The sequence below is a fragment of the Sander lucioperca genome, chromosome 9 (genome assembly GCF_008315115.2).
Source record: "Sander lucioperca isolate FBNREF2018 chromosome 9, SLUC_FBN_1.2, whole genome shotgun sequence".
In the NCBI taxonomy this organism is placed as follows: domain Eukaryota; kingdom Metazoa; phylum Chordata; class Actinopteri; order Perciformes; family Percidae; genus Sander; species Sander lucioperca.
Window position 1 is genome coordinate 21783684 of NC_050181.1, and position 15293 is coordinate 21798976.

Here is a 15293-nt window from a genome sequence, read left to right on the forward strand (position 1 = left end):
AAGAAGTCTGAGAAATATTAACGTTTAGCCTCAAATCTCACATTCCAAAATACTATTTACAACCTGAGAGCTTAACTCTTCTCTCCCATGTTTCCCATGAGACTTGAATGTAGCACCAGTGTTACGGGGTGTGACTGATATGACGTCTATTTAAATGTCTCTTTACTGATGTTGTTAAAAGTTTAGACATGTCTTCCTGCAGTGAACATCCCAGCAGGTTAACAAGTGAAATGTATAAACTGATGCAGGACACAAGAGGGCGCCTTCATCCTGATAACCAGGGATGTAGTGGAGGTTAAAGCTCCTCAGCTCACTTTGTCTGCATGTTTTACTTAAAAACATGTTTTTTCTCTGATACAATAATATTTATAATATAAATACAGGGTTTAATACATCTTGGTTAGTTGTGTGAAACTGTTGTAAGCAATTCAAAATTAATCTTTTAAGAAAAATAAAACAATGTTTTCTTTTTGGAAAGTTGTTCTAACAGATTGTTTTTATGTAGTTTGCTGTTGTTTATTTCAGCTGTACTCTGACGTTATTATGAGTCCAGTAAACTCTGATCTTTGACATGTTTTTTAATAATGTTCTGGTTAATTCTCACTAATATGAGCTCGTGTTTCTGGTTACTAAAGTTCAGCTCTACTACAGTGTGTTTGGGTTGTTTTAATGTTAAAGCTTTTGTGAGATTAATTGAATATTGACACATATCAGTCAAATTAAAAACCTCACTGTATTGGAAGCATTTTTCGTTACTTGGACATTGCCTGAGCTCCATTAATAACATGTCCTCCTAGTCACAAAAAGTCAGACTATAGTATTTAAAAAAGTTGTAAAAAGTAAAAGAAATTTTACACAAAAGTCATAGTAAAGTATGTTGAATTAAAGTCTTAGTACAGCATAACAATAAAATATATGAATGTATATGAGTTCAATGGATGCCACTTGTTCTTAAATTTTCTTCCAAAAGTGATGTCCCTCACATTTGAATAAAGTTTAGATCTTGAAGCAGAAATGTAAAACGGTACATAACAATACAATACAAAAGTCATTGTATAGTATTCCACCAAAAGGTCAAAAGCTATAGTCTATATATAGCATGTCTGTCATATCAATGTCTGTGTGTTTGCATGTGTCTTCCCTCTTGTTTTTCTTTCTCTTCCTCACTCTGGTTTCTCTCCAGGTGATTGAGGTGATTGCTTTCCACCTGTGCTTGGAGTTGACCAATCAGCATTCAAGGCAGCCAATAAAAGGAGCTCCCCTGAGGCGAGTTAAGTCTGAAGTAAGTAAGAAGAAGATGTGGTGTCCAGAATGAGGCTAGGCCATACAGAATTAAATAGAACATTATTTATAATGAAAAAGCATGTTGATGGAATGTGTGAATATTGCGATAGTCAAGAGACCATAGAGCATGTAATTATGTATTGTCCTAAGTACCATCAAGCCAGACAAAGATTGATTTCACAACTGGGAGAAAATCAGATGACATTAAATTTACATGATTATACTGCAAAAAGGATCAGGTGAAATTTGTTTTTATTTTTTGTTTTCTTTTTTGAAGATAACTGGGTTGTTAAAAAGGATTTAAGAAAGTGTAGGTTGACCTCTTGAGCCACACTCCAGTCCAGATGGTGGCGGTAATGCTCCAAAAAGGTGGTTGCCAACCGCCATTCAAAAAACAGAAGAAGAAGAAGAAGAAGAAGAAGAAGAAGAAGAAGAAGAAGAAGAAGAGTTAAGTCTCTCTGCACACTGCTCTCTGATTGCTGAGCTCCCTGCTGGTTGACCTGTGGCTGTTGTTTTGTGTTTAGACTTGTATGTGGTTGGAGGTTGAGGACCGTAGGTAAGTTGGGGTACCCTGTACATTTTAGCACACACGTTAACTTTGTATAGATACACAAGGTTTACTAGTTAGTGCCACCCGTGTGTGGTTTTGTTAAGCACTTTTTTAGAGAAGAAGGCAAGGTCTTTAGTTTGTGTTTGTGTTTAAAGAGCTAGAGGTAAGCTAGGCCTAGTTTTATTAGATGAATTTCATTTTTTTGGTAGACCTCTAGGTCCCTCCTCCAACACCTTTTGTGAACCATTTTTCATGTTGAGAATAAGACTTGAATTTGAGATTTTACAATGACTCTGTCACTCATTCTTGATTGTTGTGTTGTGTACATTAAATGGGACGTAACACTATGGCATGTTGAAAAATCATTCAAAAAGTCATAGTATGTAGAAAAAAGTTTTAGTGTAATAGGTTGAAAAAAGTCAAACATTCCTAGTATAATATTGTATTTCCTTGTTCCTTCCCTTCAGTGGCTGTAACCAACGTGGTAAAATCTGAGCGCTGACAGGCCCCGTTCACTGCAGAAACACATGCGGTTCAGGACGAGCGTTGTCACTGAGAACAGAAATGGTGCAGAAAGGAGTTCAGCTGGACCGGGAGACCTTCTCTTGTTCCATCTGTCTGGATCTACTGAAGGATCCGGTGACTTCCCAAATACTATTTACAACCTGAGAGCTGAAACTCTTCTCTCCCATGTTTCCCATGAGACTTGAATGCAGCACCAGTGTTACAGGGTGTGACTGATGTGAACAAGCTGACACAGTGTAATATGACGTCTATTTAAATGTCTCTTTACTGATGTTTAAAGTTTGGATATGCAGTACATGCTGCTTCCTGTAGTGAACATCCCAGCAGGTTAACAAGTGAAATGTAAAAACTGATGCAGGACACAAGAGGGCGCCTTCATCCTGATAACCAGAGATGTAGTGGAGGTTAAAGCTCCTCAGCTTACTGTCTGCATGTTTTAGTTAAGAACATGTTTTTAGGCTGATAGGAACGTTTTATAATAAACATGCATTGTGTCACACATCATGGTAAATGGTGTCAAACCACTGAAATTGCAGAAACAATCTCTGCGTGGCTTCCTTTAAAATATAGTCAGATCTATGTGTGAAGTTAAGGCAGCCATCAATCCCAGTTCCAACATATTTTAAACTCCTGACACGGGGGATCCAGTGATGGTCAACAGTTAAAGTTTATCAGGAGTTTCTTGTGTGTTCTTTGGTTTCACCTTCATGTATTATACACACTCTCCTCACACCTCTGCTGCAGAGAAATGACATTATTAAAATATGTACAACCTTTTGCAGAGTCCCTTCACACAGAAGGCCAACCAGTACCACATCGTCAGCACACTGTAGGAAGTTAAAGAGTCAGGGTTGGATTTTAAACTGAGTGGTTTACAGAGAAAATTACAAAGGTGATGAAATGGCACCTTGTGATGCACCTGTGTTCAGAGTACTTATCTCTGATACTTTTCACACATATTCTAGGATTTCATCATTTAAACTTGTGAGAAGATTATTATACAGCAATTTAAGTTTTTATATGACAGTTTAGTTTGATAACTTCCTGTTGTCAGTCAGGTATTCTTGAACCGGTAAAGGAAAAGTTAACAGACTTTGAAGAAGAGTTAGAGAAATATAGAGCCATCACCAAAACCTGGGGAGCCAAGGAGTAATTTTACAACTTAAGACTTCATGTTTTCAGATGTGGAGCAGGTTTTAACTGATGATCAAAGTCCAAACTCTAAATGCAGCTCCTCTTCCTGGATGGTACTAAAGCTTTATAATCGCTCCCTGTGTTGTGTAATATCAATAAAGCTGAACCTTGGACCTGAAGGACTTGATAAGGCAGTCACAGATCAGTCGCAGTCAGACAGTTGTTGCTGAGAGGTGAAATGGCGCAGAGAGGAGTTCAGCTGGACCAAGAGACCTTCTCTTGTTCCATATGTCTGGATCTACTGAAGGATCCGGTGACTACTCCCTGTGGACACAGCTACTGCATGAACTGTATTAAAAGCCACTGGGATGGAGAGGATCATAAGACCAGCCACAGCTGTCCTCAGTGCAGGCAGACGTTCACGCCAAGGCCTGTCCTGCTGAAAAACAACTTGTTGGCAGATTTAGTGGAGGAGCTGAAGAAGACTGGACTCCAAGCTGCTCCTGCTGATCACTGCTATTCTGGAGCTGAAGATGTGGCCTGTGATATCTGCACTGAGAGAAAACTGAAAGTCCTGTCTGGTCTGTTTGGCCTCTTACTGTGATCAACACCTCCAGCCTCATTATGATGTGGCTCCGTTAAAGAAACACAAGCTGGTGGAGCTGGTGAATTTTTACTGTTAGACCAGAGGAAGAGTACATGTAGCAGTCGCATACAAGAATATTAACAGAGCAGGGGAGGATTGTGGATTTGGAGAAAATGACAAATCTTGGATTATAAAAATAATAATCATTCATTTTGGTACAAAAAAGTCCAAACTCCCCTCTCCGGTCCTCTGTCCTTCAGAGTAGGAGTGTACCTGGATCACAGTGCAGGTATTCTGTCCTTCTACAGCGTCTCTGAAACCATGACTCTCCTCCACAGAGTCCAGACCACATTCACTCAGCCGCTCTATGCTGGACTGCAGCTTTATTATTCTCAACACGGAGACTAAATTCTCCGTGTTTGTTGCTGAGAGCTGATTGTTGTGGCATTTCTTCACTGCACAGAGATCAGCTGTCAGTCAAACATTATGGGATGTCCATAATGGAAAGCACCAGACCTCCTTCATCCTCTATACCAGGGGTATTCAACTAAATTTTAAAAAGGTCCAGTTAGAGAAAATGTTTTTAAGCAAAGGTCCGGAAGATCATAATGTCTAACAATTTAGTGTTATATATATTTAAGTAGCCTAGTAGTTGTATCAACATCTGAATGTAATCAATAACTGACCGTCAAATCAAATTAATTCAGTACAATTCAAAAACTTGTTGACAATATTTATTGTCACGTAACATAGAACTGAACATATATGTATGACTGTAGATATGTATAATGTTCTCTCATTAACTAAATAAAACTAGGGCTGCATTTACAAATAAGAGAAAATAAATAAAATGTGAAAATTGTGCATTTTCAAAAAAAGTGCTTAACTTCGGAAAAATAATATAAAGGGAGGAAAAGTTTGAATTTTTCCTTTTCTGTTTCACATCTTGACTCAACAGTCTCAACCAATTTTACAAATAACAAATCTCAACAGATCTTAACAATTGAACAGTTTTAGAGTATCACTTTCTTCCCCTCATGTTTTTGCTCAGTGAGAGAATTGAGCTTTAGCCTGTCTTGCCAGGATTTTAAACCTGGGCTTGAATGGAGTCAGGGCCATTCTCATACACATGTGAAGGTGCTCATTGGTGAGCCTGTAACAATATTTAGTTTTAATTATGTTCATTGTGGAGAAAGCTGCCTCGCAGCTGTATGTGGAGCCAAACATGGTCAAGATGTTTAGGGCTACTTTCCTCAGACCTGGGAAAGCAGTCTCAGGGACCATTTGGAGCCAGAAAGTGGAAGGGTCAGTTCTTACAAACTGCTCTTTCAGGGCCACATCTGCTTGGAGATCAACCAATTGCATCTGGAGAGACCCAGCATTTACCCATTTAAAGTGCTGTGTGACTTCCTTTGAGAACCCCCTGACATCTGTGATCAGAATGAACATGGTGAGCTGCTCTCCAAAGCTGAAGCTGTCAAAACGGTTGCTGAAGTTTACAATCAGCTTATCAATAAAATCAACAAAAGAAGACAAATCTCTCTGTCCCTGAACCTGTTCCTGCACTACACAGTCTCCCTGCAGGTCTTCCTTGAACACTTCAAGTTTCCTCTGAAAGGAGCGAACAGCTGTCATCAGTTCACAAATTGAATTGTCCTTGCCCTGTAGCCTCAAATTCAATTCATTCAGATGTGACGTGATATCAACCAAAAAGGCCACATTATCCATCCATTTCTCATTTTCTAAAAAGAGAGAAAACTGTGTTGCCTTCTGACTGCTTAGCTCTGCCAAAAAAGATGCTAATTCCCTCCTGATGGACCAAAAGCGCTCTAGCACCCTGCCTTTGCTGAGCCATCTCACATTGTTGTGCAGCAAAAGATCATCAGCATTGGCATCAACTTCTCTGAGGAATTCCCTAAGCATTCGATGCTGATAGGAAGAGGATGCCCTGAGAAAATTTATCATTTTCATCATTGTATTCATCACCTCAGCATGCTCATCTGACAGGGAGGCACAGAGGACAGATTGATGAATGATGCAATGGTAAGATAAAAGCTCAGGATTGTCCCCTTTCAGTCTTGCTACAGCTCCTTTTTCTTTCCCTATCATAGAAGGGGCTCCATCTGTGGTTATTGAAACCACTTGTTTTGGCTCTATTCCTCTTTTTGTTAACATCTCCTTAATGGCCAGGTAGATATCCTCTCCTCTTGTACTGGTCTGAAGGGGAGTGACACCTAACATGTCTTCACAGAATGTTTTCTGGTCTGTGTTGAAAAACCTGGCATACACTAACAGCTGAGCATTGTCACATATGTCGGTGGACTCATCCACAGCTAAGCCTACACATGGTGCCTTATGCATGGCTTCATCTAGCTGGGTTAGCACATCCTGAGTTAATATTTCACTTTTCTTTGTGGCAGATGATGCTGACATGGGAATTTGCTTTATTTTATCACAAAGCTAATTTTTTTGTTTTCCCTCAAGTAGTGTTTCAGCTACTGCACTCATGCATTCTTTGACAACCCCTCCATCTGTAAATGGCTTTTTGTGTTTACCCAAAATCCAAGAAACTCTGAGGGAACACTCCAGAGCACGTTGTTGGGCAGTGAATGTGTGGCTCAGGATCCTGGTGGACTGGTCATATTGGCCTCTGAGACTACTTATTTTCTGTGATCTCAATTCAGATTTGAGTGGGTATGTTTGTTCAAAACCTTTATGTTTTGTCCCATAATGGCGTTTCACATTGCCACTTTTAATAAGTGCCACGGTTTCTGCACATATGAGACACACTGGTTTAGTGCTGCCATTGGGAAGTATGAACAGAAATGAGTCTGTCCATTCTGGATTAAATGCTCCGTTTTCACTGTCCACTTTTCTTTTTTTGGAGAGTGCCATTTAACCCTTATTTTTCTCTGTTACCCTTTCTCCGTCTCACTCATCTGTATCTCTCCCTTTGTCTGTTTCGCTCCCTTTCTCCGTCTCACTCGTCTGTTTCTCTCCCTTTCTCTTCTCCGTCTCACTCGTCTGTTTCACTCCCTTTCTCTTCTCCGTCTCACTCGTCTGTATCTCTCCCTTCGTCTGTTTCGCTCCCATTCTCCGTCTCACTCGTCTGTTTCGCTCCCTTTCTCCGTCTCACTCGTCTGTTTCTCTCCCTTTCTCTTCTCCGTCTCACTCGTCTGTTTCACTCCCTTTCTCTTCTCCGTCTCACTCGTCTGTATCTCTCCCTTCGTCTGTTTCGCTCCCTTTCTCCGTCTCACTCGTCTGTTTCTCTCCCTTTCTCTTCTCCGTCTCACTCGTCTGTTTCACTCCCTTTCTCTTCTCCGTCTCACTCGTCTGTATCTCTCCCTTCGTCTGTTTCGCTCCCTTTCTCCGTCTCACTCGTCTGTTTCACTCCCTTTCTCTTCTCCGTCTCACTCGTCTGTATCTCTCCCTTCGTCTGTTTCGCTCCCTTTCTCCGTCTCACTCGTCTGTATCTCTCCCTTTCTCCGTCTCATTCGTCTGTTTTTGCTCCCTTTGTTTTCTACATGTATCGCTATGTTTTTAATCCGACTTTCTTTTCCTGTGTAACTTGCTTCTAACTCTCTCTCATCTGTCTGCACTGTAGAGTCCCAATGTTTCCCGCCCGGAATGCAAAGACTTCATTGGCTGAGTGGTATCACGTGGGATGGCTTAACTCACATGCAATTGGTCTGTGCGTTTCCTCATCAACTAAACCACTACCGTAAAGACTACAAAAGCTGCCCATATTAAAATAGAAGCGCCCCGTCAGGTTTTAATTCATAATCTTTTGTTTTGGTCCGGGTCCGTATGGGACGGCTTCTAGGTCCGGATCCGAACTGCGGTCCGCCTGTTAGTGACCTGTGCTCTATACTTTGTTCTCTTTGTGTACGTTTGTAAAGAAATCTATAATCACATTTATTTGTTTATCCTGATCATAATAAATAAGGATATGTTTTATTATTCTCTTTAACATATCTGAGAGTCAAACAAACTGATTGTGTGGATGAAGTGAATCTGTAACTAAATGTTTTTGGTGATGAATAAACTAACATGAACAAAGTATTTTCTTCTTGTCTTGATTCCAGGGTTTCATACAAAGCTGATGGAGAAAATGTGAAACTGATATGAGATTATAACTGAGGCAGTTTTCCTCCTGAAACACCAGAAAGTACAGAGTTCATGTTTAGAGTCAGTCAGTCTCGGTCCTTTCTACTTTTCTCATTAAAACCGCTTTGTCACAGAGAAATGAGCAGAGTTTTCTATCACTTGTTGCTTTTTACAACCAACATTTTCTTTGAACTGGATGATCTTTGAGGATTTTTACACATACTTAAAAGTCCTGACACTCATAAGACAACAGATATTGTGTAGTTGAAGTATTTGTACATAGTTTAATCAGAATTCCAAGAAGTCTGAGAAATTTTAAGGTTTAGCCACAAATCTCACATTCCCAAATACTATATTCAACCTGAGAGCTGTAACTCTTCTCTCCCATGTTTCCCATGAGACTTGAATGCAGCACCAGTGTTACAGGGTGTGACTCATGTGAACAAGCTGACACAGTGAGATATTCCATATTTTTAAGTGTCTCATTAGTGATGTTTAAAGTTTGGACATGTCTTCCTGTAGTGAACATCCCAGCAGGTTAACAAGTGAAATGTAAAAACTGATGCAGGACACAAGAGGGAGCCTTCATCCTGATTATAATAAACATGCATTGTGTCACATCGTGGTAAATGGTGTCAAACCAATAAAAGTACAGAAACAATCTCTGTGTGGCTTCCTTTAAAATATAGTCAGATCAGTTGAAGTTTTTAATGTTTAATAATGTCCTGTTGTCAGTCAGCTTATTTTGAACCAGTATAAGAAAATTGAGTATTTTGAGGAAGACTCAGAGAGTTATGGAGCCACTACGGAAACCTGAGAAGTAAATAAATATTTAACAATTAAAAACTTTTCAGATGTGGAGCAGATGTTTTCAGATGTGGAGCAGATGTTTTCAGATGTGGAGCAGATTTCAACTGAGACGTCATTTTAAACGAGAAAACAAAGTTCAAACTCAAAGTGTTGCTCCCCTATAGACGTTTTTGACAGCAGACATGTTGACATGTCCTAGTAGGAAAAGCACAGGTGTATTTAAAACCATTAATGATGGCTGCATTTCACTTAGGAGAGGTCCTGGTATTGAGCATGTTGACTCACTGAAATATCTCACTGGGACACTTGATGGAATTGAGCCATCATTAAAGATGAACTGAACTGAAAGAATAAACGTTGATAACGTGTTGGTTATGACAAATAAAAATGAATTACACTAAAAATTGTAATTAAAAAAATCAATATAGCTTTTTTTAAGCAACACAAAAATTACGTTTGTTAGTATTAGAACGCTGACAATTTCGATGACGTCACTGGCATGGTAGGACCTGCGGAGGTATATAGGCTACAGTGCAGCATATTAAATACACATGAAAATGAGTAATTTTAATGGCATGGGTTACACATTTGAGCCTGTGAGGGACAGGCCTGTAGTGTCTGACTACCACCACATGGAGGACAATCTGTTTCAGGCTCCACCTTCGGATCGTTTGGGGGGAAGTGACTGGTGTGTGTGTGTGTGTGTGTGTGTGTGTGTGTGTGTGTGTGTGTGTGTGTGTGTGTGTGTGTGTGTGTGTGTGTGTGTGTGTAGGCGCTGCCGGACACTGCAACTGAATCCATCTGTTGGCAGAGAGGTCAACCTGGACCATTTACCTGTCATGCACTCTCATTTATTGTATCCAAACACATTATGCATTTTAGGGAATAGAGACTGCTTATATATCGTGTGCATTTAGAGAAAATAGAAAAGGTCCTGTGCGTTTTAGAAAATCGAGGCAGATAAATGGAAAATGTGATTGGACGAATTCATCCAATGGGATCGCTTGTTAAGTTAGCTGCACGCAAAATGTTAAAACCAAAATAAATAAAGTTAAAAAAAAAAAAAAAGTTAGCTGCACGTAGGAGAGTCACCCCAGGTTGACGGATGCACGCAGGATTCACGAGTTTTGCCGTTTACTTTAGGCTAGTGCAGAGTTGGCAGATTTTTTCCTTGTGGTCGTTGATGGATATTACACAAATGGATCCTGCACAGATACCTCTTATTATGGAACTAGCAGCTTTTTCTGTGAGTTGAACTCCCTCTGCATCAACAATGTGCCCTGAGACATCAGCTAGCTTCAGGGGGAGTAGAAAGGGACATTGGATTCTGTTTACAGACCCGCTGTGGTTTAGTTAGCAGCTAGAAACGCATTATTATTGATCTGTGATATCATCGGAGTCATGGTTTATTTATACAGTCTATGGTCGGAGCGCTAGCTTGTGGAGTTTGACATAAGTGCTTGGATCGTTTGGTATCTATCTTGGTTTTGTGACTCAATTTCAATGAATGCCCAGTGTGTCAGTCTCAGTTTTGTTGAACGTTATAAAGCCTACACGTCAGGCTGTATTTGTGCGTGTAAGTGAAAATGTACGTGTTTTGTGTATGTCACAACAACGTTACATCCAGCCCTTTGCCTAGTAGACTTGCTAGCATGCTGGATAACAGCTAAACATACCTCTCTGTCCTCTGCCTGATGTGAGCGTTTCAGCGCCCTGTCTCTGCGGTAGATAGCATCGGTGTTAGTGTCTTGCCGTTGGTCTATCAGTCTGCCCTGTACTGTAGCCTGAAAAATCGATCATTGACGGAATGGCCTCAGGTTTCAGTCTGTTGGACTTAACCCTCACCAGTGACCCTGTTGAATCAAAATTTCAGCTCTCTAAATAGTCTGTCGCTAAAAAATGCTCGTTACAGACTCGAAATCTAGGGGCTGTTGGAGGGCTAGCCAGTTTTAAGGCAGCTAGCCATGAGTTGAGGACTGGGTTCCTTGTCAAAGGTAGCCTGTGGAAATGTATCGTAACCCCAGCTGCCTTAGCCCTATACAGTTCATTACTGCAGCCAGGGGCAATACAGTATGACCCCCCCCTAGACCTGTTGGTTTCCGTTTCCTCAGCCATGTCCGTTAGCCTCAGACTGTTTACATCCCATGGCTGCTTACCATGCCAGTGACGTAGCCGATTGTGGAATTCCAACATGGCGGCGCCCGTGTAACAACAACAACACTTTCAATGTACCATTTTATCCCTTTTAACAAATTCAGCCATTTTAATCATTGTACCAATGAGAAGAAATAAAATACATCTGTTATATCACCTTTACTCAAATTCCAGTTCAGTTCATCTTTAAGGTTATCAATTTCAGCTGTGCTTTTCCTACTATGACTTCACTTCACGCACGAAACCAGCTAAACTTTAATGAAAGCGGTCAGGACAAAATATTTCTTATATTGTCCCGGGAGATAGCTTTGTAGAAATGTAATTGCGGTACATGGTGGAGTATGAGTCCCGGTTTGAGGACAAAGAGAAGAGCCATTTTGTCTGGAGGTCTCACCGGCGGTACTAGGCTAACAGTTTAGCTTAGCAGTAGCAGCTAATAGATATGAACGGGAGAAGCTAACCAGCTTAGCGGTTTTAGCTTAGCAGTAGCAGCTATCTATCTATATGAGCGGTTAGTAAACTGAAGTATAGTCAAATATTTGATCTAGAAACACACTTTGTTGTGTTTGTTGTGTTTTTTCTCAAGTTTATAAGATTTCTTGTCTTCTTTCGGTGTTAATACTGTTCTGGTTTTTGCGAATAAAGACTGATTTAACCGTCGTGTTGCTTCCGTGTGTCGGAGTGAGATTTCATCTGAAAATCAAGGGACCGTCAACAATTACTTGCGGTGTTACCGGAGCCGGGAGCATCGCAGTGTTACCGGAGCCAGGGAGCGTGTGTAAACACAAAAAACTGTCCATATACTGTATATAAATGAATAAATTAATTAATTTAAATCAATGTATAATAATCCATAATAGAATACATAAATGGCACAAAAGTGCCATCTAAAAGAGAAATTGTGCTAATGGCACAAAAATAAAACAAATTTCACACAATTATAGCATGAAAAAGGTCCAAATGTTGCCAAAAAAAGAGGAAATATTAAACAAAAAGGGCAATAAAACACACACACACACACACACACACATAGAGACACACACAAACACACACATAGACACACACTCTCTCACACACAGACACACACACACAAACACACAGACACACACACCCCTCTCTTCTCTCTGAATAATGTGTTTATGAAGACACGTCAGCCTCTGTGGTTTTAGAGTCATGTAAAGGACATTGATTACTGATGCTGCAAAATTTCCTCTGATGATGAGATGAAGAAGTCATGTTCAATAAAAAAAAAAAAAAAAAAAAAAGAGCAGCTGCTGATAAGTATATGAGCTGAGTGGTGTCAGTGTTTGTCGACCTCAGGGCAGAATGGCTGCAGTCACAGAGCTCTCCTTCCTGCTGTTTGCTCTCATCAACAACATCCATGCACAAGAACGGATCATCATCCAAAAGGAAAGGACCTCTTACACCTTCAACCTCCCCAACAACACCAACTCCTGCCTGATCTCCAGATCTGTTGGTGAGGAGAAGCTGGTCCTGTGGAACACCTCTGACCTCTGGTTCAACAACCCCTCAGTACCGGGAAACTTGAAACGACGACTTGTCAGCACGGTGAAAACTTCTTCTTACACCATCCTCAACCTGACCCATTCAGACTCCAGCCTGTACCGAGAGGAGTGTTGGACTGAGGGCAACGTGACGCATGAGAACAACTTCACTATTACTGTTTGTACTACTTTAATAGATCGGAGATTTATCAGAGTGAGACTTGGAGAACCAGTGGACCTGCCATGTGAGGGAGCAGCTGATAATCTGGATGTCCAGTGGATCAAACAGGACTTTAGATATAAGCAAGAAACATGGAGCAGAGTTTTTGGGGACAATACGACATCAGTGATGGACAATGTTAGAGGAAGATACCAAGTGGTGACAAACACATCAGCTCTTCGTGTTTCCAACGTCACAGCAACAGACTTTACAGACTACAACTGTCTGGTGATGAACCAACAGCAGTGTGTTAGTAGTCACACTGTAGAGTTGTTCCTACCGCATGAGGTGATCTACCGCTCAGTGGGAGAGACCGCTGTGTTGCCGTGCACTATCACTGACTCCACTGATGAACAGCCCCCACGATGGTCTAAACTGTTCTCCACTGACCTAGAACTACTAAACCAGACTGATCCTTCAGTAGACCAAAACTACTCGCTGGTGTTTTCATCTCCGATGTTAAATCACTCAGGTCTGTACGACTGTAAAGTCTCTATGAGAGAGCAACAGTATGTGCTGATGGTGTGTCCCAAATTTGGCCCCCCTGCTGTAGAGCTCTTCTCAGAGGGAGAGGAAGTCACTCTCAGATGCACAGATTGGAGAAAGGGTAAGCACCATGAATGGTTTATCAAGTCAAACCGAACAGAGGGAAGAATCTTTAGTTTAGAGTCTGATCAGAGCATGAGTAGAGTGAGCTGGTATAATTACAATGGGAGCCTGGTTATCTCTAATATCTCAGTGGGAGACGCAGGGGAGTACTGGTGTGTAGTTTCTAACCTAAATGGTGATTACCAGTGTGAGTCAACAGAGAGAACTGTGTTAGTGTACATGGAGCCCTTTGGGATTTACTCCACCTTCTTCAAAGTGCGATGCTCAGTGCTCAGTGTCCTGCTGCTGATGCTCTGTGCTGCTGTAGTCGCTGTGAACCTGAGGACACGGAGAGGAGCGCAGCTTTCAGCTCACACACACACTTAATATGCATATATGATCATTTCATCATTGGCTTTAATACAGCCTGGTATACACTGGCTTTAATACAGCCTGGTATACACTGGCTTTAATACAGCCTGGTATACACTGGCTTTAAAACAAGGGATGGGACACATTCATGCAGAGAAAACATTTAAACTAGATGCACCCACAGGAGGGGGGGGGGGGGCTGCTCTGTTAGGGGACATTGGTTTAATAGTTTAACATGTTGGGAATTCACTTTTTAACATTACTGTCACGTAAAAGTTTTAGTTCTAGATGTTGTATTTTAAATCTAAAGATTATGTGATGTTGTATATTATATATGAAGGAATATGAATTGTCTTTAATGCATTTATAATAGTTGTATCTTGCAGTGTTGTCAGTGTTATAAACTTGTTATTATATCTTGGTCTATATCTATAATCTATCATCTGTATAATAAACATTATTAATGAACTATACAACTTGTTCTGATTGTGATTTCTGATTAATTATTAATAGCAACATATCTCTGGGTCTGTAAAATGTTTCTTATGTTAACTTTCAGTAAGTAAAGTTGATTTCTAGAGAACATTTAAACACACATTAATCTGACCAAAGTGCTGAATAAAAGAACATTAAAATGTAAAATATCAAAACCCAAAAAGAAGATCCCAACAACAACAACAAGCAGCAGTTCCCAAACCCAGAATGATGACATGATGAGACCAGATAGAGAGAGTAGAGAGTTATAATGGGTCTTTATCTGAGATATAGAAACAGAAATGGAGGGAGACCATCTGGTATGTGAAGGCAGCAGCTTCCACCGTCGTGGAGCAGCAGCTGGAAAGGCTCTGTCCCATATTTGGCAGTTTGCAGATGATCTGTATCTGTGTTTTATTATAAAGTTAATGAAATAAAAGGTGTTGTACTTTGTCTCAGCTACAGCTCTGAGTCTCTCCCTCTGCTCCTGTTTACCTCACCACTGATCTCACTTCATGTCCCGCCCACAGCACTATCTGGTTGGTAGATGGTAGACGTGTATCAGCCAATCACCACTCATCATGACATGCAGCAGCCTCAAGCTGAAGCGGCTTCGTCTCCCCCCCCATCCTTTAATGATTAAATCTAGAGTGCTCCTTTATTGAGTCATTTAGGAAATTCTAAAGTAACTATTCAGAGAGGAGCGCAGCTTTCAGCTCAAAGACACATTTAATATGCATATAGTCAAAACACTACTACTGAGAAAAATAAGTTTTGAATGTTAGAAGTCAAACTTTGATTCTGACAGGGTGCAGATGTTCCCGGATCGTCTGTATTAGTATGTTGTGTGTGTATATATATATATATATATATATATATATATATATATTAGGGCTGTCAAAATAATAACGCGTTAATTTCGATTAATTAATCTGAGAAAAAATAACGCAGATTAATCCATTCCAGCCGTTCTAGCCTCCATTG

At 40.5% G+C, this 15293-nt stretch overlaps 2 protein-coding genes across 2 annotated transcripts in view; both read left to right on the plus strand.

The window, feature by feature from the left end:
* Positions 1 to 1721: 1721 nt before the first annotated feature.
* Positions 1722 to 15293, plus strand: part of LOC116052712 (tripartite motif-containing protein 16-like) — a 30334-nt gene continuing 16762 nt past the window's right edge. The window contains exon 1 of the mRNA XM_036005223.1: positions 1722 to 1840. The gene's annotated coding sequence lies outside the window, so the exon portion shown is untranslated. The remainder of the gene's footprint in view (positions 1841 to 15293) is intronic.
* Positions 3728 to 4233, plus strand: LOC116052724 (E3 ubiquitin/ISG15 ligase TRIM25-like). The gene has a single exon (XM_036005233.1). The coding sequence runs from the start codon at positions 3732 to 3734 to the stop codon at positions 4095 to 4097; it is 366 nt and encodes a 121-aa protein (XP_035861126.1). The 5' UTR covers positions 3728 to 3731; the 3' UTR covers positions 4098 to 4233.